This window comes from Apteryx mantelli, chromosome 1 (assembly GCF_036417845.1).
Source record: "Apteryx mantelli isolate bAptMan1 chromosome 1, bAptMan1.hap1, whole genome shotgun sequence".
In the NCBI taxonomy this organism is placed as follows: Eukaryota; Metazoa; Chordata; class Aves; order Apterygiformes; family Apterygidae; genus Apteryx; species Apteryx mantelli.
Genome location: NC_089978.1, coordinates 76,496,413 through 76,522,135, shown reverse-complemented (window position 1 = coordinate 76,522,135; position 25,723 = coordinate 76,496,413). Strand labels below are relative to the sequence as shown.

General features: G+C 39.0%; 1 protein-coding gene across 2 annotated transcripts in view; it reads right to left on the bottom strand.

The window, feature by feature from the left end:
- Nucleotides 1-25,723, bottom strand: part of JADE3 (jade family PHD finger 3) — a 73,466-nt gene that overhangs the window by 10,619 nt on the left and 37,124 nt on the right. For both annotated transcript variants that reach the window (XM_067295870.1, XM_013950753.2), the window contains 5 exons: nt 25,569-25,651; nt 14,614-14,771; nt 11,868-12,058; nt 9,050-9,261; nt 5,920-6,087 (listed from right to left, as the gene is read on the bottom strand). In XM_067295870.1, coding sequence (XP_067151971.1) covers nt 5,920-6,087; nt 9,050-9,261; nt 11,868-12,058; nt 14,614-14,771; nt 25,569-25,651 — 812 coding nt within the window. The remainder of the gene's footprint in view (nt 1-5,919; nt 6,088-9,049; nt 9,262-11,867; nt 12,059-14,613; nt 14,772-25,568; nt 25,652-25,723) is intronic.

The window sequence follows — 25,723 nt, the reverse complement described above, 5'->3', positions numbered from 1 at the left end:
AGAGGATGGGGCCAGACTCTTTTCAGTGGTGCCGAGCGACAGAACGCGAGGCAATGGGCACAAACTGAAACACAGACACTTCCATCTTAACATGAGGAAAAACTTTTTCACTGTGAGGGTGACAGAGCACTGGAACAGGTTGCCCCGAGAGGTGGTGGAGTCTCCTTCTCTGGAGATATTCAAAATGCGCCTGGATGCAATCCTGTGCAATGTGCTCTAGGTGACCCTGCTTGAGCAGGGGGGTTGGACTAGATGATCTCCAGAGGTCCCTTCCAACCTCAGTGATTCTGTGATTCTGTGATTCTGTGATGTGCTCATACTCCTTAGCAAATGACACTGCAAGATCCCACATGAAAAAATGCTGGGGCATACCTACTGGTTTAACCTGGTTGCTAGAAATTGTTGTTCTTCAAAGCATTTAAGGCATCTATAGTGTGTCTGGTTATTAAGCAGTTAAGAGACTGCATTAAGTTACTGTTAAATTTGTTTCCTTTCAATTTTGTATTTTTCTGAGCTGCTTTAACAGGTTCAACTTAGCAAGTACCAAAACACAAGTTAATCAAAACGAAAGAGGAGTATTTCCTCATACTTACCTGAAAAGTTTCTCCTCTAAGATCCACAGATTCACTACAATAGCTGCTTCCGCCAGCTCACAATTTGGGGCAGAACCAGATCTATCAGGCAGCAGCCAGGGAAAGCCTAGCTTCCCTGCATTCCCTCTACTGAGCGTTCCCAATGAAAGAGGCGATTCTAATACACTTCTCTAACTACAGATCACATGATTTGAGAGAGAATACAACAAACTTCTCTTGCTGCAAAGCATGGTATATTCTTGTGTGCCAGTTCTCACATACTTATTCTGGATGATCCATTTATCTCTGGTGGACCAGATTATGGATATTAAGACTAAAAGAAAGAAAAAAATTTCAGATAAGCACAGATATCTTTTTCTCCTCTTTGCTGCACTAAGGTCCACGTATCCATTGTGACAGAAATTTCTCAGCCATCTGCTGTTCATACTGGGAAACAGAACTGTCCTTCGTATATAGACACCAAAATGGAGGTAAATGATCCTTTGGCATCCCAGCAGCACTCCTAAGAGGCAGGATGTATCCCAGTGCAGGAACAGAACTGGGCAACTCTGAATGGTCAACATTCAGAACTGGGCCAATACCAAAATGAAGGCCATATGGCAGAAGATTTCAGAGAGATAACTATTCTGCCAGTCTCCAAAAGTTTGGATTTTGATGCTTACACAAAGGAGGAACACTTCCTGAATTTAGAGGTTGTGTGCTAAGGGGGACTATCTGCATATAAAATACAATACTGTTTCTAGCTAAGAAGATCCCCATGCTTCATATGAACAATTCACCTGAACAGAGCAGACCCCATTATGACTAATATTTCCAATGGATGGGACAAGGACAGATCTCAGAATTCAAAAGGAGACTCCTAGGTCATGCTCTGCGGCACTGTGAGGTCAGAATAAAGTTAAGAAAGGAGTTGAGGCTGAGATTTGAACAGCAATATTTTTGTAGAACACTTAACAAGCACTATACTACAGTCTTTTTCACAGATTGCTCTTCCAACCTCCATAATAAGACTCCCCTAGGAAACTCCAGATTATACAAATTAGTTTAGCACCTGATAATTAAACTACCACCTTTACAAGAGCCAGTAACCTAGGCTGAATTTCCTAGCTTTGCTTCTGGGACACATGAGCAATCACTTGATGCAAGTATTCATTTTAGAGCCTGTTTAATCCCAGAGGAAGGACAGTCTTTGTTTTGGGAGACTGAGGCAGACACTCCCAAAGATAGCAATACTAAATTGATCAAGCCTGGGAGTCATAACTGCTATGCTCAAACTGATTACTATTGCTACTCTGTCATTCTCATCTTTTCCATTGCTCTGAGAATCAGTCAAAAAGATGGGAAATACAGCTTCACAAGAGGATACCTGCTTCACCATTTTCACATAAAAAAAAAAAAAAAAGCAGCTGATCACCAGTTCATAAATTAGTGACAGAAGTTGATGCAAATAAGATTAATTTGCGCTATACTATTTCACTCTCCAGTCCCCCAGCTGCAAGTTTTATCTTCTGGAACATCCTGAAGTCAACCTGGTGCTGGATGGCATTTCCACTCAGCCCAGTGACAAGCGCAAGCAACTGTCCTGAACTCAGCAATCCAGAAGGCCTGCTACTGGCTCTGTGTTGGCATTCTCTTTGGTCAAACCTTTGTCAGAAAAATTCCCTGGGGAAAGATGAGAGGACTTTGCACCTAAAAAGCCAACATGACTCATTTTTGATACTGGAAGAAAATGTCAGCTCAAATGATAAAGAAAGCAAGATGAGGAAAAGAAACATGGCATAATCTATCTGCAAAAAAACCCCAAGCTGTTCTTGGAAGTCTTCATTAGAAAGATAGCATGATGCCTCAGAACGGGCCTAGTTTTCACAAGACTAGAAAGAGAACAAGAAGGCAGCAAGCAATGCTCTCATTGGGAAGAGATGACAGCCAGTTTCATCCATTGTGGCTTTCCTATAAATTGGTGGAAAACAGACAAAGCTGTTCTCAAAACTCTTGAATGGTTTCTCAGAATCACTCTCATTTAAACATCAAAGGCAGCTTTTTTACTTTCAAAATGAGAGCGCCTTTCATCAGTCCAGCTTGACCTTGCTCAAGACAGAGCTGGCTACAAGTTGCACAGGTGTTTCTGATGAAGAAAGACTGGCCCCAGCTCTTGCCCCAGTTACCACTTGCCTACAAGGCAAGACCTCCTTTGGGAATTAAGAGATTGCCTCAACTCGTCCTGTTGTCTATATTCTCTTCTAAAAGAAATCAGAATCCATGGACACGTACCAGTTTTGCACTGTGCTTCCCAGCAGTAGCTGGGAATTGACAAAGATTTTCTCCCTGGCCCTTCCTCTGCCCCTTTTACGCCTCTCCCCACTCCATCCCCAGAGGGGGTTCACAAGGCCAGGAAATATTTATGTTGAAAATACTGTCCATTCAGCTTGTAATGCTGTCTGTTTACATTACCTCACTTTGTGAAAGCATAAAGAGGAGCTTACAGAGTCAGGTGCAGTTTATTTATACTGGCCTCATGCCACCTGCATGTTTCTAACATTTAAAGAAAGGAGTCAAGGCAATGCCTGTTTGAACTTGGCTGTCCCCAAGGGATCCACAGAGCAAAAAGGCCAACCTTTCCATCCCCCAAAACCTCCTGTCCCAAGACAGAAGCGATCAATCTGCCTTAACATGTGGCTGTCTTCTCTGTTACTTCATCAGGTTATATGAGATTACATTTTGACTGCTGTACTCTGAAGAAGTTTTAAGAGTGGGAGAAGGTGAAAACCATGCACTGTTGGAGCCTCTTATTTGCGACTGTTATGCCTGTGAGCGCACATCTCTCCCGTGACCCCGCTATCCTCTGCTTGGCTGGTGACCTGCCACCAGCAGCTGCACATCAGTGCGCAAAGATGAGCATCTGCAGCTGGGAAGGACAGCCCAATGGCTAGACCACAGCCACTCACAACTGCAGCTAAGGATAATCACTTGATACCTTTCCACTGTATCGAGGAAAAAAACCTTTGTTTTACCTGACAACACATTTTTGAGGGAGGACATAACAGTAATGCATTATCTAAGGCAGAGAAGAATCTTTGAATTTCAAAACACTCTGCAAGTTTTCTGGTCTCAAAGTCTTTCCTCTTTTAGAGGATGCTCTTTGAGAAGGCATGAAAGAAAAGAGACATTTAATCTAAAAGACTACAATGGCAGAAGAATAAAAGGATATAAACCAAAACTGAGTGTCATTTGGAAAGTAAAAAGCTTCAGATTTCCCAGGCAAGTGCAGTTTAAGAAAGCCTTTCAACAGCATTACCTCAGAAGGGAAGGGAGGGAAAACCATGTAAGACAGGGCTGAACAAGTTAATGAAGGAAATTATCTGGTGCCATTGCCTCCAGCAACACTAACCTCTACTTAGTGACCCATGAGGTCCCTCTTTCAGCCTTTTACCATGAGGTACACGCACATTTACAGATCATTCTTCTCTGCATTTTGCCTTGCTCCATTTTGTTAGAGGCTCAAAGGGGATTTCATTAGTTGTCTGTTTCCCTCTTGGGAGGTTCCACCGTGCTCTGGCTTGGGGAAAAGAAGAGTAGGTCTATGGGAAAACATATCCACCCCCCCATGAAGTATCTGCAGGTATCTCCAGGTCTTCAAAATCTGTGCCCTTCTTGTCCCTGCAGCACCTAAGGCCACGATGACTCTCTAGACAGGAACAGACCAAGGTGTCAGCAGAGATTCCTGAAGCTTTCTCTGGCTTCCCTGGTGACTGAACTGCTTGAGAAGTGACAGTGCAGGAGACTGAGAGGGTGGCTGGATCCAAGAGACATTTCCCACATCTACTAGCAGCCGTCACCACCTCACTGGGCCAACGCACTTGGTGGAGGTGCAGAGCTGCCTGAGGCTGGCAGGCACCAACTGAGCTGCGGGTGCAGGCAGACCTGCACTGCCCCCAGCTTCGCTCCCCAGGCCAGACAGAGCAGACAGGCAGCGCATGCTGCCTGCATGGCAGTCAGCCGGTTTCCAAACCTCCTCATTCCCTTCCTGTTAGATCAGGCATCATGGCAAATACATGCAGAAAGGACCTTTTAGGAAATGGTCTGCTCAGAGCCAGGAGAGCTTCCAGCCAAGACACTTCAAGTATGGGAGGTAAAGTTGGGAGACAAATTTTTTTTTTTTTTTTTAGCTTCTGTTTTTTTCTCAACTCCCCTCTTTCCTTGAAGGCTGAGATGACACCAGCAACTGCAAGCAGACCTGACAGGAAAGTGGAATTGCAGAGAGAACCTCCTTGAAAAATCAAATATATTCTTGCGACACAGTTAGGAGGTATGCATTGTGTCTGCCTACAAAGTTAAAAAAAAAAAAAAGAAAAAAAAAGAAAGAAAACCAAAAACCAAAAAAAGCACACATACACAGAATCTTAACAAATTCCTCAGAAAATGTTTTGTAAAAGCAAGACCTGGCTGCTCTTGTGAGCAGAAGGTTCAGGAAATAAGGCATTCCCCTGATGTCACAGTGCCAACAGATCTGGCTACCTGCTCAGGCTAAATCATCTGCCATGGATGGATCTGTGGATCTTACCAGAAAGAGAGCAGAACTATCATTCTGAGCACAAAATTAAACACAAAGCCCACCTATAAATTAATGAATATTCTGATTTACAGAATTATGTGATGCTAAATTTAATTCAAAATACAAGAAGTCTAAGCTTTCAATATTAAACTAACTAAATATATATATACACACACATATAAAAACCTTTATTTTCAAAATAAAGCATAAAGGATAAAAAGCCTCACCTCCCTACAATTCAGAAAGTTTTTAGTTCAAAAAAGTAATTTAACTACAAACACCTTCCTATTTTAGAGTCAACTATATATGAATAATGCAATTTTTTTCCTTTTTTTTCTCCCCTTTTTTTTTTTCTTAAGGAAAGTGGCTGTATTCATGAAAATTATACACCTAACTGAGAGCACACACATGCACCAGGAAATAAGTAAAAGAGACAATGAAGCTGCAGTTGTACAGCGAACACTACCTTAAATCAGTAAACCTTTCCAGCAGGTCACTCAGATGCCATAATGACACTAAAGTGCTTGCTCAGTAAATGGAGGGGACAAAGTGATTAATTAATGGAACATGAGCTGGACTCTCTCCCATCCTCACAGATCATGCAGACTCATCAGAATGAAGTCTAGTATTAAGCCACACAGATGCCTTAAATCATGAGAATGTAAAAAGGCAGAGGAAAGAATGACGACACAGAAGAGAGCCTACAATTAAAAAAATAAAAAGGAAAGAGAAAGAAAAAAAAAGGCAAAAAAAAGGGCATAAATTAAGTTTTACCTCTGGAATCCAGAGGGCACAGCTCACATGTGCCCACTTGGTCCCTGTCCTGGTAGCTTTCATGGCACCTCCTCTTTTGGGACATAAGAGACACTGCGGATGTATTCCCAGAACACATGTGCGACACAGCCAGCTCCCTTCGGGGACTTTTAAGATTCCGTAACATGCCTTGGAAGAAAACGTATATTGAAATCATTACACTGATATGATTTTACACACAAACATTCATACTAATTTTCATATGGCACAAAGCTTTCAAATACTAACATTACAGCTTGGCACCACAGATTGGTATTTAATCCTTCTCTAATTTCTTCACATAAAACTAGTCAGGTGATCAAAGATAAACAGACTATAAAAAGTCTTTTTATGTCCATTTCTTTCTAAAATTTGTCCATTGGCATTTGTTTATGTATAAAAACATACCCATTGTGACTAGAAAATAACACTGATAAGAACCTCAATCTTTGCATTTACTGGCTTTACATTTCTGAAGAAAAAAAATGTAGACATCCCTTCAAATTAGCTTCTGCATGTGATCTGCTTTTTAAATTGCAGTTTCCCACCACTAGTAACTTTACAATCTAACATAATTCTACTTAGATGTGAACGGATATGAGCTGTTTGACTGAAGACTGCTTCCTACAACATTACCTTTATGGTTACAGTTCTGAGAATTGTTTGTCACTTTAAATATTTATAAAATACTGCAACAAAAGTTATGGCATATACTGACATGCTGGTTTTTATGCCTGTTTCCTCAGTATTGCATTTAACCCCCCAGCAATTGAGAAATTTAAGTGGTGCTAAACTTGATAATTTAAAAAAAAAAGTCTGTTTTCTTTTTCAAATTCTCAGCAGTTCATAACATAACAGCTAACTACATACATACACAGATATATTCTGCTGCATTCATTTTGAAAGCACAGTTGCTGCAGGTGCTTATGCCTTCTAAATAAAGGTAAGTCTGCTAAAGTGCCTACATGTGGTTTGAGATGCCTATATCTGGAGTGACCATGTCCGGCCAATTAACTAGTCAATCGAGGAGGGAAAAAACCCTGCTATTCTGCTTAAAGCTCACTGTATCTCAAACCACTGGCTGTCAACAAGGTCTAATTCCACAAAACACAAATGAAAGTTTTATCAATAAGGCAGTTTTCCTAGTGTATCTCACCATTCCTAACATTGTGTCTGGGAACAGCAATATTGAAAGCGTCAACAAAACAGGATCATTAACTGTAACCACTGTTTTACATTCAAATATAGTAGAAGTTTCCTATGCTCGCTTTCCCAGCTTTCTAAGATCTCAGTATTTAATAGAAAAAAATTGTAAAATATTGCACATTTATGCCATATCCTGTGGAGAGTGGGATTTTCCCGAATTAAATACTATATGATGAAAATTCCAAGATAGTCAGACTAACCAACATACTCTTTTGATGTAACATGTTATCACTGTTATGAAAACCCAGCAGAGGGCGATGTAATCTAAATTTTACAAGTGTTTTCTTCTATTATATGGTATAGTCACACCTACATCCTTACTATTAAACTAATGCAAAAGTGGCATTATATCTAAGTTCACATGCATTTAGAGGCTCAAAAATGGACAGAAACTATATTTTAATTTAATCCAGTCAATTAGTTGAGGAGGTCTAGACTAAAACAGCAGTTTCATGATTAGTTTCAACCAGCCTGAGAGGGCACAATGAAAAAGGAAGTCTCACACTCCTCCTCCCTGCTTCCAAACTTGCATGATGACAGACAGACCTGACACTACTTCATGAACCAGAGCTGATCCAGACTAAAACCAAATAAAGAAGCCTTTTTTTTTGCTTTGCTAGGTTGAGCTCTAATCAACACCAGTTCCCCAGTCTGTTTTGCGACCCGGTCAAGTAGAGTGCTGGACAGCATGTGGAGAGGGTAATGTGGGACTGGGAACAAGGTGTTAGGACTCAGCACCATTGCTCCCTGCTTAAACTCACCTCAAAAACAGGTGTATGGTGCCCTAGGGCATGGAGAGTCAAACAACTCACTCTTCCTCCCCGCCTCCCAAGCCTGGGGCACAAAGGCAAGTGCTCAGGGGGTCAGGACATCCCAGTCTAGGAAAAGGCACAGTGAAGGAGCAGGAGTGAGGAGGCAACGGGTCGTCAGCTCAGCCTCAGCTGTCAGTAGGGATCTGCAAGCCTCTGACTGTAAATCCATCATTATTTTCAAATGAGCATAAGCATGGGCTGCATCTGAAACAGTCAGCCCAGCTGCCAGTCGTGTTCCTGTCAGCGGCCTTGTTACTGGCACTCACATTCACATGGCTGTTTCACACAGTGAATCAGAACAGGAAAGTGGCCCAGCTGAAAGCCGGCCTGCTGCACATGAGGAGGGAAAGCTTCTTTTTCAACCAGATAAGTTTTCTGAATATTACCTGCACTTGTCACAAAGATTTTTTTTTTTAAACCCTCTTAGTCTCTCTCTAATTCATAGCACAACCTCTTCCAAAACAGGATGCATCAGAGAGCACAGGATTCATGTCCCTTTCTTGATTGTAAGGATACCTGTGCCTGACTATGCTGAGCTCAGGTAGCATGAAGTCTAAGCTACATTTGCAATGCTATAAACATGAGAAGCATTCATTTTGAAAGCACAGTTGCTGCAGGTGCTTATGCCTTCTAAATAAAAGTAAGTCTGCTAAAGTGTCTACATGTGGTTTGAGATGTCTATATTTGGACTGACCATGTCCGGCCAATTAACTAGTCAATCAAGAAGAAAAAACCCCTGCTCTTCTTAAATTCTTTACATACAGGCAGAAAGCATTCCTGTTTCTAATCTTCAAAAGCAGGTTCAAAAATGGGGGGAAAAAATTGTATATGGTCACAGAAGAAGTACAAGCAGTTCCTGAGAACTCACTTCACATTCCTTCCTCAGACTATAGTTGTCTATATATTTACTGTGCTAGGCCACTAAATCTACTATAAGTGTCAGAGTACAAAAATTTCACTTAGTGTTGCACCATCCTTCATACCTAGAAAATCTCAAAGCCCTCCAAATTAACATTTATTGCTAGCTGAAACTCCACACTTGCCAAGGTAAACTAAGATCACAGGATAGTGTCAACTTTTTTGCAGGCACTAACCTGATGGACACAGATATTACACTTGTCACAAAACACCATATCATTCCCATCTTCACTGTCAGGGGACCGGCACACATCACAGATGACATCTTCATCATACTCGATACCTAATCCTTCTTCAGTCTCAATAGCATGATTCATATTCTCATGACAGTGCCGTTCCAGCACTTCAATCGTCTTTTCCATTGTGTTTTCATCCAAGGGCCCACATCCTACAACAAGGAATAGGGAGAGGAAATTAGAACACAGTCAGGCACCTTGGACTGAACCTGAGATGCAGAAAAAGAGAAGGACAACCTCTAGCAACTAAAGCAGTAAATAACATCTACTCTCCCATCACTTATTAACAAAAACAAAAAAACCCCACTTTTCATTCACTGGTTAATTTCAGCATTGCTATATAAATACAAATAGACCTACTACTGGAATACAAGTTTAAACTGTATATAAGAAAAGACTGCTCCTTAAAAAAATACTACAACATATGAGCAAGACAGCAGTTTCCGTATCAGAGCAGCTAGTAGTTACAACTCTCACCCCATCTCCATCACTTTAAGAAACACTAATACCATCCAAAGTCACCCATTTAATGTTCTTCACTTTGAAGAGTAACTTTCTAGGAAATAAAACTTAGAAACTACACTTTATATCTTATAAAAATAAAAAAGTTGCCACCACCCAATCTAGTACACTAGTTGAGCAATCAGCGTGACTTATGAAAACTGTTTTTCTTTTCTTTTTATAAAATAGTAGAAAAATATACTGTTGGCAATAAATAAGAAATGTGATTAAATCCGTATTGCCTGTTCCCTTGAACACTACATACATGCTATACACACTTACCATTACTTAAGCTAACCATAAGCAGAACCACTTAAAAATGATTTGCTACAAGACTGGTCTTCAACGTGCAGTTTCAGGACACTATAATTAGCGTATCTGGAACCTATGATGTTCACAGCTATAGAAAATCTCTAAATCCCTCTCAAAAACCTCAGCCCCAAATGATGCTGCCGCCAATGCTACACTATTTGCTCAGATGAACAAAGGTTGCAACCTCTCTGAGAGGAGATCTTATTAATGTGTACAAATATCTTAAGGGAGGTGTCAAAAGGATGGAGCCAGATTCTCTTCAGTGGTGCCCAGCGACAGAACGCGAGGCAACAGGCACAAACTGAAACACAGGAAATTCCATCTGAACATGAGGAAAAACTTCTTCACTGTGAGGGTGACAGAGCACTGGAACAGGTTGCCCCGAGAGGTTGTGGAGTCTCCTTCTCTGGAGATATTCAAAACCCGCCTGGATGCCATCCTATACAATGTGCTCTAGGTGACCCTGCATGAGCAGGAGTGTTGAACTAGATGATCTCCTGAGGTCCCTTCCAACCTCAACCATTCTGTGATTCTGTGATCCATGCAACATTAGTATCAGAGACTTGCATCATTTAAGTACAATACTTCATATATAAGAATATGGCTACTGATTTTCACTTCTCGTTGCAACAGCTAAACAGGCAAGTGGAAAAGTTAAAAAATGACTGCTGATAGAAAATGCCTTCCATTATTGAACTCTCTCCAATCCCAGGATATTTTTTCACTCCCTGAATTTAAGAAAAAATCACAGATCATTCAGGTGGGAAGGTATCTCAGCAGGGCTCTAGTCCAGCTGCCTGCTCAGAGCAGGGTCAACAATGAATCTGGACTAGGTTGCTCAGAAATTTGTCCAGTCAGATCTTGAATATCTCCACTGGCAAAGATTCCCCCCAAAATGATTTGGCTTTGCAAATACCATCCCTGTATACGCTGGTGAGCCTATTCTTGCTTTTAACTTTTACATACATCCTTTTGCACTGGAGCTCAGTCATGAGTTCCCTGCTTCACCAACCTGGTCTCCTGCCATGTCTATTTGTTTTCCTGAGTATCAGGATTGACCGTTCTTGTACCTGCAGGAGACTGTCCTTAAAGTCCTGCTAGCCCTCTTAACCTGTCCTTCAGAGCTGCCTCCCAGATGCTACCCACCAGTTCGCTGAAAAAGTAGAAATCTGCTCTCCTAAAGTCCAGACTGCTTGCTTTCCTCACTCTCCTCAGGATCTTGGTCTCCACTGTTTCACAGCTGCTACAGCCAGCGCTGCCATTGATCATCACATCCCAGCCACGTCTTCCTTGTTTGTGAACAGCAAATCCAGGAGAGTGTCAAATACCCCCCCGTTTTTCCTACCTGTCCTTCCTAAAGGATCTGCATCCATCCATGGCAGAACACCAGCCATACAAGCTATCGCACCATATCTCAGTTATTTCAGTGATAACTCCAAAATATTTTCCACAGTTCATTCCCCCTCACAGCCATCCATACTCATAACTTGCAAGGAAAAAAAAAGTTCACTAAGCTGATTTTAAACCAGCTAACATGTGTGAAACTGTTAATAACCCAGCATGCAAGCTCCTCAGAACTCTGTGTTTGGTAGCAATAATATGTTCAAGTTTAAGAAATGGAAACACCTATGTTTCTCCTACACAAATTTTTAACTTTTGAAGCCCTAAAATGAACTCCACCTGATGTAGGTTTTTTTCCTTCCTGCCTTAGCCTAGAGAAGTTGCACGCGATTTTGGATGTGAAGAAGTTTTTAGGCACAACAGGTAAGACATTAACTGATCTAGCACCTCATTATTTTAAACAGCTTTCTGTCATTACCTAATATTTTTCTTAGCATTTCCATTCAATTCTCAAAGATTCTTAAGAGATCTCACACGAAAGACTACAACTCAAATAATGTAAATTAACTGCTGCTTTAAAAACTAGAACATATTGTGAAGTTACCCATTTCTGTAAGCTCCTCATTTAGTTCCTGAAGCCAGAAGATGTCCATATCATCCAAGTCATAGCGACACACAGATTCTGCCAATTCCAAAATGTTGATGTAACCAGGCTCTGTGGGCTCTTGGCTGGAACAGTGGATATACTTCCTGGGTCGCGTATACAGTACTTCCTTTACCTTTTCTGCTACAATCCTAGGTTAAAAAAAAAGAAAAAAAGGAGTTAGCTACAGCTCTTTTAGATCCATTCTCAAAAGATACAAGAAGTTTGTGACCAGGTGCAAAGAAACACAGTGGTTCACAGATTATAAATTGATCTGATAAGTGTACCCGGGGTGGGGAAAGGGGATTCTGTAAATGTCATTTCTTCACACAAAATATGTTAAGATTTGCTGTGAATATAAAACAGTTTTTAAAATGTAAGACTGTGTATATAACTTAACAAATCAGCAAATACTAGCTTGATGACTCAAATATTTTTGAAACACATAGAAAATACTATGGACAAAAAAAATTCTACAATCTTTGTTTTACAGTCTTCCTAAATGATAGAAAGAAATCTTGCCAACCAATAACTTTGAAGATGCTGGCTTTTTCAGGAAAGCTTGATTTATTCTATTGCAGTGGGGAGGGAAAGAGATGCTTGCTCTTCATTTGGGACAAACAGTCTACCTTTACTTTGTAAGTGACACTATAACCACATTACAAATGTATTATTTTTGTTATGTAAGAACCATTCTGTTGCTAAGGAAAAACATGTACAGGAAAAACAACAGCTAAAAATCATCTAGGAAGTAAGGGAGAAAAACATCTGTGTTTTAGACCTCTCAATTATTTTAAAAGATAAAACTCAGTATGCCATTAGGAAACTGGCCTATGTGACTAGATAGACTGACCTTAGGTAGACAAAGTCAATCTTTCTCTGAATCAAACGCAAGAGCCCTGTATGTCAAAGGAAGTCAGAGATACTGAATGGAACAGTGCCATGCGTGAACAGCACTGCATGCTTTCTAAAGCTAATCCTCCAGAGTACAGGGAGGAAAGAAAAACTGTGGGAAACGAGGCAAGAGGAGTAAAGAAGGAATAGGCAGCAGTCACGCAGTATTCCACACAATTCTTACTGGACAATGTGGGTTGTCAATGCTGGCAAAAGCAACGTTCTTCTGCCATTCTTCCCCCTTCACCTTGTTCATTTTTTTTTTCCCCTCATTCATCTGTGAGCTTTGCTTTTCTCTGCTCCAGCCAAATCCATAGCAATTTTTTTCTCTGATAAAATACTGCTATTAGATGCAATGTATTTATTTTTAATAACTTTGTACTGACAACAGCCCCAGTGGAAATTAAGTTATGCTGGCATCAGCACTTTCACTGGACAATTCATTTATCTTGGTCTTGAAAACTATGCTGGCAAAAGTACTTTTATGTTGAAACACAGTGTCTCCACTAGAAAGGGTTGCAGGAAGGCACTGTTACATTTTCCTAGTGTAAGCACAGTAGGAGAGAATGAAATGTCACTTATCAATCTCTTGAAATTGAGATCACTGAACTTCTATAATAAGAAGAAGCTATTTAAGGAGAGAGAAGGCAGCAAGGGTTAAAACTTTGGGGGGGGGGGAAGGTGTTCCACTGTGTTTAAAAAGGATTAAATATGAAAAAGAGTAATGCAAAAAGAAAAAATATATAAACCTTAAATTACACCTAGTCTAACAGGATTATGCATATAAAAAGTGATAGTTTCAAGAACACCCCAAAACACAAGTCCTATGGACTTCACGATAACTAATGCTCTTAAGTCGTTTAAGGGATTCTTAAGAGTTCAGAGATGCTATGCACAGAGTTTAGCGGTCTAAGTTTGATCAAGATGAGCAATTTTGAAAAAACAGGAACCTAACATTAACTGTTTGTCACAGCACACACTCTATGTAGATCTTCACAGCTCAAAAAAAAGCCTGTTTTTTTTCCATTCTTTTTAGGGGATGAAAAGAGCGTTTACAAGACTATTAGAATTTGTTATAAATTACAAAATCAGGAAAGTCTTCATGTGCACAAAGATCTACCAGTACAGAACCAACTCCAGAAGCAGTGACCTCAAGTCAGGAAAATAAATCAAAAATGCAAGAGAAATGCAGGATACAAAATTCTGAAGTGTATTTAAGGCCAACTTCCCCTACAGATCATTCAAGCACAACTTCCTAGTTCTCTGCTTGAGGGCACAAACAGGTTCTCAATTTTGGTTAAGAAAGGTTACGTTTCCATATAAAAGCAATCTGTACAATGCTACAAAGTTCTGATTAGCCTTTCTGCAAACTGTATCAGGTATCAGCTATTAAAGATTAGTTCCTACTGTTCTATATTATCATGCTTTATAGTAATGCTTTTCAAGTAACATGGAAACAGTGCAAGTTCCCCCCCCCCATTTATTAAGTTCACCACACTCAAATGAAAAGACTATTTTTTATCCTTAGCAGCATGTGACTTAGGGCAAAAAAATCCCTTTTTTTAAACCCACACTGTAGCCATTACAATGCTGTACAGAAAGAAGTTGGTCTGGATTGAAGTGTCACAGAAGTGATTTCCAAATTGGTCCTGGTTTAATTTAAAAACATACCTGAAGCCTGGAGGCTACTATATTGTAGATTTAATATAATAACAAGGGAATGCTGACTGCATTTAGACAATCGATTTTTTTGAGAGACCATCTTTTCTGAGCTGATGTTTGGTGCATGTGATCTATGTTTAATCGCTGTTACCTGAGAGAAGGTTGTGGAATAGTTTCAGGACTGGCTGGAACTTGAACTCCTTTCTCCCATTCTTGTTTCCACGTGTCCGCAAAGATATAATATTCATCAGGGTTAACATGGTGAGAATCTGGTAATTTCATGGCACTAATGAGATCCTTACGGAACACCTGCAAAGAAAACCCAGGGAGCTTGCTTGAGAAAAGAGAGTTGCACCAAATAAGCTGTAGGGCCTTTTTTTTTAATCTGCATGGAAACAAGGCATATATGTTGACAATTTTTGAAAAAGAGTACTGACACACAAACCCACTAACATGGGGGGTTTATCTAGATTATGCAGCACGATAAGCAGTTTTAGCTAATGCACAACCATGCTGCTGCTCAAAGCAGAAGAAAGGAGGCTGTTTCACGTGACCAGAAAGAGGGAAAAGGAGGACTGCATCTGATTTAAGTAGCTTTAAGAATCCTCATCATATTACTTCCAAACAGCCTGTTTTACTTGCTAGTGTGTATGTTTTATCCCAACATAAATACAAGGTAGCATATCCTTTTCTTTCACAGAGTTAAGCTACCTTAAATTGTCATATTCATCACAGGCCAAGAACATTTACAGTGACGGTTGCCATGGAGAAGCTGATGCATAGGAATTTGTTCATCTCTGAAAAACCTTTGAAGTTTTACTGGTCAGTATCTTTGGGATCAAAGATGAACAACTGCCTATATTAAAATAAGAATTCTGTTACTTTATTCCTGATTCCCCATGATGCAAACACAGCAGTATGGTCTGGCTTCAAGATTCTTTAGCAAACCTATGAAGATGAAACATGCCATCTTAAAACAATACGAACCCAAACACCTCCACCAATGACATTCAACTCTCTGGCTTAAAAGGGTTACGTTTTTTAAAAACAAGCAACCATGATTATCAGTTGTCTGAAAGCTTTCTTATTGTAACTGTCTGTCAAATACATATGCAAATACATAAAGGACATAGGCACCCTTTGGTTTTCTTTACTGCTACACTGCATCAGTTTAACATTCATAAAAGCAACTATGGCTTGTGTTAGAGAGACATCAAAACTAATTAACTGTATTATCATAACAAGAAATCAAACCCTCAAAGGACAATAAAATGAAAGAGAAAATATCCCTGCAATAAGATGTGGCAGGTGGAACTCTCCTTCTTACTAATTCAGAGTTTTATAGCCAGAATAGTAATAAAACATTTCAGAGGCAACAATCTTTTTGCATCCTTTTCAATTTGACAGTACCAGACCAAGTATGCCTACTCCAAAAATTCTCAGCTGTTCTTGAAAAACACCAAGTAAACATTCTAGTTAAAAACACTGTGCCTTTTTTTTAAAAATAAACAAGTATTGATATAGGCTGCTGGTAACTTGGAACATGGGTGTTGCATCATCATGTACTATAACTGCATCTCACACAGGCTGCAGGGAGAGCAAGTTGACCTGGGAACTCAAAAATACATTGCAAGTAACAAAGTCCTAAGGCTTTCTTATTTGCTACTAATGTGTTACTGCTTTGTTTCAGATCACATTGTTTACAGTAATCTTTCATGTAAAACTCAAGTACCTAATAAGCCTTATTAAAATCCAAATGACAAGAGGGAAAACACTAAGATTGTAAACATCCATTTTTTTCCAAGGAGTATACATACACATCAAAAATAAAATGTAAAGTGATTTATGCCACTTAAAAGATGCTTTAATTTTGTTATAAATACAGGATCCAGTCTATGAAAAACACTAATGTGGTACAATTCCAAAGAACTCCAGAAGGGAAAAATAACCCAACAAATTAGAAATGTAATGACTGGTTTAACTAGTGGAAAAGTTACTCCTCAAATTCTATCTGAGATAGTGCTTTGCAAACTGGCTTTTAAGTCACTGACCGAATATAGAAACAGAATACACCATATCAAAAACATACTACTTAATACTAGATGAAAAACACTACTAAAGGCATCAGTATTCTAACTACATTGCTTAGCAGCAAATTCATCTTCTCATCATCCATTATGTATGCGAACTGTATCAACTTTATTTTTAGAGCACAAATCCCTTGAAGCATGGACTATTTTTTTGGTTGTTGTACAGTACTGACCATACCATCACCACGCAGCAACGTTAAGTCCTCCGCTTCAGATTTCTAAAATTGACAATAGTGGTATCACTGAGGGTCAAAGATTTAACCAATACAAACATAGCTGATGAAACCTTAAGGAACCCAACATGAGACTAAGATTTCCTACGAATACACTTTTCTTTCCATTCATACTTAAAATAACAGTGTAATCGAGTATTTCCAGGCACTTGGAATCATTACCTAAGACATCAACAATTTATAGCTATCATCATTCTTCGTTTCTTCACATGTGGCCAAGCAGGGTCTTCCAACAGTAAAATACACTCAGAGGACAATGTATAAGAACATGCATCTTTATCACGCACTCTGTAATTATTTTGTTTCGGAGGCAAACCAAAACACCCAGGGGAACCTAATACAGTTCTCTTATGAATTAAGCAGGCAGCCTCAAGACTATGAATTAAGCCAACTCAACAAAAAAAACACAGACACACGCATTCAGTGTTTCGAAAGCCAGCTTCTCCTTGTAGTTGAGCCTTTGTGGACACTTAACTGAAAAACAATGCAAACCCTTTATTAACTGAATCCATAAAGCAACAGTTAGTCCAAGCTATAGCACAGTTTGTCCTCTTGAAAATGGTCACCTTCACTTCCTCGGTTAGCCAATAAAGGCAGTAGTCATGTTTCAGTCATCCCAGTGAATTACAGATTTACGTGGTTCTTAGATCCAGTCTACAAAAAAATTAAAATCTCCAAAAGCACAAACAGCACTGCATCCTAAATATCTACATGAGCTGCACATGCACATTAATTTGAGGAAGACATTATGACGGATGCATTTGAACTGTAATTATTTCAAGTAAATTTCTCATACAAAGATCTCATAAAGCAAGGACTTAGAAATATAGGATTATAACATTGGCATACCACAGACAAAATTTACTGGTAAAACAGTTCTTTTGTGGGCATGTATTTGTTTTCTGAATTTCTGCATGTAGCCATATATTTATCAAGCATAGTGATCTCATGAAATACAACAGCAATTCCATAGATCATCACGAGTTATACTTAAAAAGTATTCTTCAGTGATCAGATGCTTTTCTTACCTGAACTTTATTCAGCTTCTGCGTTTTCAAATTTGATCTACACATGCCTATAATCATACAGGTGGTTATTGAATTTATGCCCCAGCAATATCTTTACCACATGTTAAACGGGTGAAATCCTAAATACAGAGTTCAGTATTTTTCCAGCTTATACTGTTATGCCTAGAGGAAGTTTCTAGTGGAGGGGAGAGGGAGGGAGAAAGAAATCAAGCTGAAATTGAAGATGAGGGAGGTGAGAGTAGAAAAGAGAAACATCTTCAGAGCCAGCCTGTTTCCTGAGGCTAACCTTTCCAGCCGCAAGGATTCAGGGGCAAAAGCACAAGGTTCCTGCCTTGACAAGCTGTTCTGCTCCTTCTGAAGCCTAGAATGTGGTAATAGTAACCTCAAAGAAAAAGATGATGCCTAACACTAAAATGCTGTTCTATCTTGCACAAGAGAAGCACAGTAACTCCCTGTCATAGGGGGAAAAGACAAAGATATTATTTCAGAGAACTTCCTGGCACGTAAAGCTAAAGACACATAGGTAGAACACTATATTTTATAGTGGTTAAAAGTGTACGACTAAGTGGTATTTTTAGATTCTCCACCCCCACTCCAAGAAGTGTTTGCTCTTCTTGCTAAAACAATCAATTCACCAGAAAACAAAAGCTCGCTGCAGGCAGCCATTTTGACAACCAAACCCTCTATATCAGAAAACACTGGCTAAAAGGAAAAAAAGCGAACTGTGTTTTTCTCCACTGAAAAGCTTTAACACCTTCAACAGCAAAATTACTGTTCAGACCGTTCTCCACTGGATAACAGTTAAGAAAAAAAAAAAATCCTTTCTGCTAACCTTTTTTTTCCCTCTAATTCTTTTCTAAGACGTCCCTTCCTACAAGTTGCCTGACAAGCACTTTCTGTACTCCAGAATCTTGCCAGTTGATCCAGCAAGTCTTAAAGAAACAGCTTTCCAGAAGATGACCTTGCTCAGAGAGCTGTAATGCAAATTAATGAAAACAAAATGCTGCTGCATACTTTTCCGACCCTCAGTTTACTTACTCATTTGATAATCTCTGCATGACACAAAAGGGATGATAATATTTACATCACCAAAGACTGCCTAATGTCAAAGACAGGGGTAAATTCTATACCCTCCTTGAAAAAACCCTTTTACTTTACTGAACTATGAAGGATAATAAACAGCAGTTTATCAGTCACCCCAAAACAGTCACATTTCTCACTATACATAAAACACAGGCCTTCAACTTTATTTTAGTATCATCTTGCATCATACATACTGAGAAGACTTGAAAAATTAGCATGTCTAGTCTAGACTAACAGGGCATTCCCACCTATCTAAGAGGAAAAATCATTCTTTAAGAAATAGGTTTAGCTAGTGGTGGGCTTTAACTTTACATATATTTTTATATGTAACTACTATAAGAAGGGTGTTATAGAAAGACGAGATGACTTTTAGCCCTGCTTACCATGCAAAACTGTTTCGACTGAACTTTCAATTTCATGTAGTTACCTGCAGTATTTAAGTTTCAGGTGAAAATAGTTCAGCAGTTTGCTCAAATGAAGTCAACGAAAAATGTGTTTGCTTATGTAATAATAATCTTATAAATGTTTTGTCGAGAAAAAAAAAATACTTCCTCCATACTTCAAAGCTGGGGATTGAATCTGGAAAAGGAATCCTTGTTCTTTGGTCAAGGCTGCCTTTGCACTCTCAGGGAAAGTTGGACTAGATTTGCTGAAGCAATGAGAACTTTTTAGCTACCTTTGCAGAGATGCATTACTGTCTCTAAGCCCTTAAAAGCTACGTTCTACAGAGACTCTCTAGAAATAAGCATGCTCTACCCCCCCATGCCACTAACACACTGAGCAATAATGGTATCATGGAGCTGTGGAAGGAAAGATACGGTTTATAGACTTTGTTTTTCAGACTCCTGAGAATTTTTCCTATTTGGAAATTATGTCAGAAGAGTATGTCCAAGGAAAATTAACTTCACACAATCAGAAGTTTATAAATGCTTAGCCAAAAAGCTGCCTGTGACTTTAACAAGGACTCCCGCAAATACACTATGAAAATTCAGTTACCGCATCTTCCTCACAGGACCCTCCTGTGCTTTCTTTGTGAATAAATCAAGCAAGACTGTGCAACAAAAAACACTTTTTTCTGCAGGATCCTTATCCACTAAAGATGCTGCAAAGGATGCAAGTAATGATATAGAGCATTATAGTAAAAGATTAGTATCAAAGTAAGAGAGTGGTTTCTTGACTATACAATAGCCTTCTACAGACTCCATCTTTTCTGAACAATTCAGACACCAGATCTGCACAGACTTTGGGGCACCTTTTGTTCATAACCAATGCAAACCTAAGACTGCATTTCCAAAAAGCAAGAGTTCAGTATCTTTTTCCATACCTCTCTGTAAGCTTCTACTGAAGCTGACAGATCCCATTGCTCATTCCCCTTGTCTTCCCCTGGTGCATGCAGGAGGGACAGAGGGAGAACTTGAACCAGTTGTGCCACCTCTTAAAAACGTGGTACTAAAAACAGTGCTTCTTCTAGAGACACCCTCTAAGCTTTCTGGTACTTTGACCACCTGCTTACAAAACTCCACAAGGGAAAGCCTCTTGCTATGGCCATTTGGGCCAGGATTGGGAACCACACCTCAAAAGTTTAATAAATTAATGTGTTGATTGCTCTTCTGTTGTTTGAATCAAAGGAGGATTTCTCCTGGATTGCATCTAATTGCTTCACTCCTAAGACTTCCCCTGGTGCCTTACAGAGCCCCTAAATGAATCAGCAAAATACATCTCATTTCCTCACGTCCACTATTTATAGTCAGAAAACCTACTGTCCGGGGAAAAAGTAGTAGTGATTTTTAAAAGGTAGGAAGGAGCTACTATGTCTTGTTTTGTTTGGGGCATTTTTTTGTTTTTGTTTTTTTTAAGGATCTCAGAAATCTTTTATGGAAAATAACACGGAACACAGTTCAATCTCCTCTCCGAAGAGAGGAACCTGAAACAATTGGCATTTTTCCGAAGTCTTGTTCAAAACCCATCTCAAAGACCAACTATGAAGTTTCATGTGCCAAATACTTATACTGCGGTGGGCATTTTCAGCAAATTACACAAGTGTTTTTCATCATGTTTTGAGTCAAAGCATCTTCTCATTCACTTTCAGAAGGACCTGGTAATTTTTTGTTCTAAAGTCACCTACAAGCATCAAAGCTTACTCTACTATTGCATCTCTCAAGTAAAACACCCTCAGCAAAGTTTAAAGACACTTATAAAAGCAGCAGTCTACAGCTCAAATCACCACATAAATAATAAAATGGAAGCCATATTGTAGTAAGAGCTACCAGAAGTGTAACACAGTCACATGATACCTAAATAGGTCTAATCTTTATATAGATGTTTCACAACGCAGGCAAAAGACTGTCTGCTTACCAAGGGTGAAGCTCTAAGGGACACCACTTTGCAAAATTTGGTGGGCACATACGGGAAGGGCAGAATTGTTCTAGATCAGGCATTGCAAGCTGGGCATGAAGCTTCTGAATTAAGGCACCTGATATAAAGGAGTCTGGAGTCTCAAGGCAGTTTTGTTCATTTTTTGTAATAAAGTAAATAAAAGGCAAAATAATTTTAAAATGGAAATGAAGTTCCAGTTCCAGGTACACACACTGACTGGACTGGAAAATTAAAGACGTTTAAAAAGCTAGGGCAGATGAAAATAAATGTAGTGTTAATTTGTACTCCTCAAAGGAAACATCCAAATAATTTGGACATGTCCTGCAGTAAATCCTCATCTACAAACTCCTATTCCCTAAAACTATTTTTACAGATTATTCAGGCCTCAAGCAAATGAAATATTTTACTTTTCTTTGGAGTGGCCATGAATCTTCCTAGCCTCCTTTGGAATGCCAGGGAAATCAGATACAAAATCAACCCCACCTAACATCATGTCTCATCTCAGGAGCCAGAAGAATGTGCAAGAATTGTGTAAGAACACACCAAGTTTCATTCTGACTGCTAATCAGAGATAAGCTTTAGATTAAGCTTTGGGGATTTAATTCTAACAATTAATTTTAAAAGCCTATTACTTATACAGATATTTAGAAAAATCTGTACTTGTTATCATCTGTCCAGTTCCTTTTTTCATCTTGTTTAATTCTCAGTCTCAACAACTTCCTGTGGCAGATGAGCTTCAGAATCTAATTACATGATGCTTGGAAAAGGATATGCTTTTAAATTGCTCCAGATTTCTTAACTTTTAACCTCATTCATTCTCTGCCCACCCTTCCTCCCCAATTCTTCTGTCATGAGGACAGGCAACAATTGAAGCTCTAGTTCTACTGTTTTCATACCATTCATGCTTTACTATTATGTCTGCTCATTCAATTCCAAAGGTAAAATAGCTCAGCTTTTTCATGAGCAAGCTTTTCCATGCCTTTATGCATTCTTGTCACCCCTTGCTAGAGTGTTCAAATATCCCTTCTGAGATAGTACCTCAAAGGCAAAAAAGGATCATGAAAGTAACCAGAAAGGCTGCACCTCTAATTTATATAAACTATTGTAAGTTTTTGCATCAACTAACCCACGAAGGCAAAAAAGCAGCTTATTAAAATGCATTAAGACAAGTTCACCAGAGGTCTTGATAAGCCTATACAGATGTCCAAGTTGATGCAGTTAGTTCAGAATCTTCTAAGGTAGGCACACACATAAAGGTAACATTCTCCTGTTATGCACGGTACATGTAAAGCAGTGATTCTAATCATATCGCCCATTCATTCACAGAACAAACCCTACCCCTTTCAAACTGCAAAAGGAATGCATTCTCTGCTAAGAGTCTAGTCTTACAAGGTGCTCCTTAGGATCAAGACCTATGATATACGTGGCAGTTAAGTGCCAGTAAAAAAAAGTTTCACATACCCAAGTAATGAAAGCAGACAATTTACTTGTGGAAAATAAGTTACAGTTCACATGATAACACAGCTGTCGCCAGCAGCAATGTGGGATATAACCTAGTATTGCTGCTGTGGGATTCAAAACCCAATTTGCAAAGACAAGTAAAATACTGCCATCTTATATGGACAGGATTGAAAAAAAGCACAATGTTAATTTAACTCTTTTATAGATGTAAGAGGGAACAAGGACTTAAAAAAAGAAATGTATATAAGCTTGAGCATCACATAAATTTCTATTATCTTTTGTGCCCCCACAAGCCTGAGGGAAAAGAAACAGTCAGTCATTCAGGATGGTCCAGCTAATAGGTTCTCCCTGCAAAAATGATTCCAATTATTCTGACCTTTTAGATTTTTTGCATCACTAACTCAAGAAACAGTTCGCTGCCCGGCAAGCAGAGGTGAGTGAAAGGAGACCAATGCCTGCTTGCTAAAAGAGACCCCTTGCTAAAAGGATGCTGTCAGCCTGAAATTTTAAATTTCTATAAAATAGATATTAAATAACTATTATTACAATAAATTTGTGGAATTATCGTAACATGTTTTTTGGAAGGGTGTGTGGTGGTGGGTCTCTTTTCAGTCTTTGCTTTACACCCTTGTCAGCAGTTTGTGCATAAATAATCAATTTCAGTGCTCTGCTGACAACAGCATTTTATGTAATGCCCTGTCTAGCATATGCTTTTCTAGAGGTTGGAAAAAGTGTTTGCATCTAGCAGAAGGAAACAAAAACTGAAAAGATAGCCAGAAGTCTTGCACAGAAAGGGTATATATTATTACTGTCACCCCACCCTCCCCTCCCCAGAGGGCTCTAAGTTTTTTTTTTTTTTTTTTTTTTTTTTTTTTTAATATTGTTTTAGGAACACTTGGGGCATTCTTCCAGAAGAGGAAATATTCTAAGGTTTGACATTTCTTTTCTCCTTTTTTTCTTCCTCATCTTAAAGAAATCCCTTAAAACATTATGGGAGTAAAAGTGTTTCAAAACCTGATAATATTGCTGGAGTGAAGTTAGAAAACACTTTAAAATTCAGAGTATACATTCTAGTTTTTGCTCCACAAAGTTTCATATTTGCAAACATTAAAGGGCTCAAGATTTTATCTTGGAACAGGTATAAAGCAGCAAAGAAGATCACAGGAGGAGGAACTGAAAACACTGCTCATTTTAATTCCTAGAAGTTATGTAAATAGAAATATTATGTACATGGACTACATCTTCATAATTACTCTTTCTATGTACAGGCGCACACAAAGACAGACAACATGGAGCAGAGGCAAAGAACCCAGTAACAGGACAATCCTTAAGAGGAAAAGGTGCAAGAAGAAAGCTGGGTAGATTGGCAGGGAGGTGGAATTGGTAAAGGACTGGCACTGAGGTGCATTTCAAACAGCAGCCAGCCTGGCAATGTATTTGCTTCAGTTTCCATTTGCTCAATTTGGCAAATGACAAAGCTACTGCATGAACAAACATGAGCAACAGTTACAAGATTTCAGTAGCTGCAAGTTGCTTTTAAGATTGAGGATTATGGTTCTGTAAGAATATTAAAGACCAACATTTTGAAGGTAAAATAGCAGGCTTTACTTAACCTTCTCAGTGGCTACAAATAAAGCGTTACATAGCTTTCTGGCCAATTTTGCTTTTGTTGAAACATTCATGCAAGATTCTCTTTTAGAAACAAAAGAGTACATTTTCTTTCATTAACTGTGATAAAAATTAAACTTCCAAGGAAAGGAAATAGTCTGTAATATTTACCTTATTCTTACCAAACTAAATTCATCTTGTAAGCAGCATTTAGAAAAGAGCATGAGGCAAGTTTGCTGAATAGCTTTTGCTATATGAACACAATCTCTATGTTTATGCAATCTCCCACAGTAATATCCAAGCAGCTAAAAAGCTATCATTTGGTACGGTACAGATAATTACTTCTGGGCCATAAGTCTCTGTATTAAATTCTACAGAAACAAAGTATTTTTTTGTCGGTCTTTTTTCAATAGCCTCAGGCATCAACAGTCACACCAACATGTTGAAGGACTCATTTGGAGGGAATGTGATAGAAAGTAAGGGGAATTAACTGCAAGAAACATATCTCCCATTTGCAGGGGGTTTGTTTGTTTGTTTTTTTGACTTCAGCCATTAAGAAGCAAGCATCAGATATGGAGAAAGCAGCCAATAAATCCCCCCAGAAAAGGGCTACTGGAGGAACGACTGAAGAACGGATCTGAGCACAGAATCATACGTAAATGCCAAAGGAAAAAGGACTCAGTTAGGGTATATAAATCCAATGGAAGTGGTGATAGATGTATATGCAGAATGGTCCTAACAGGTAAGGATAGCAGAGTAAAAGCTTTATTGAAAGTAACAATCCAAAAGTGGAAAAAAATGACAAAGGATGAGTAAGCACTGTTCATACATATCCTGCCAACTACAGTGTCCCACTGTTTTATCCTAAAGCAATTGTTTTATCTTAAAGCAAAAGGAAGGCATCCTTCCCATATACATACAAACCACTTTTCTTTGACATGCTCTCAAATCACAAGACCATCCCAGTTTTTACAATTTCAAAACAAGACTAACTTTCAGGGGAAGAAAGAAGTGTGTTACTGTTTGCAATCCCATAAGTCATTTTGGGACATCAAACACAGGTCCTATAATACTTGCATAGTAGGAAGAAATAGATTCATCGGGAAACTGACAGGCAACAAAAGGCCTCAGTGGCACTAGTCCAAAGCTCACTATTTTAAGGCTTCGAAACAAAAACTACACAACAAAAAGAACTACCAGCAACCAATCTTTAACCCCTATTCTTACCTCAGCAGGTTTCTTTTGTTCATTTGCTGGTGTTTTTGACTTGCTCCTGTATTTAGAACAAGAAGAAAAGGAAGTGGAAGGACCTGTTAAAAACAAAAACAAAACAAAAACACATTATAGCTCATTCCAAATCATTTAATTGCTCAGTAAAACAC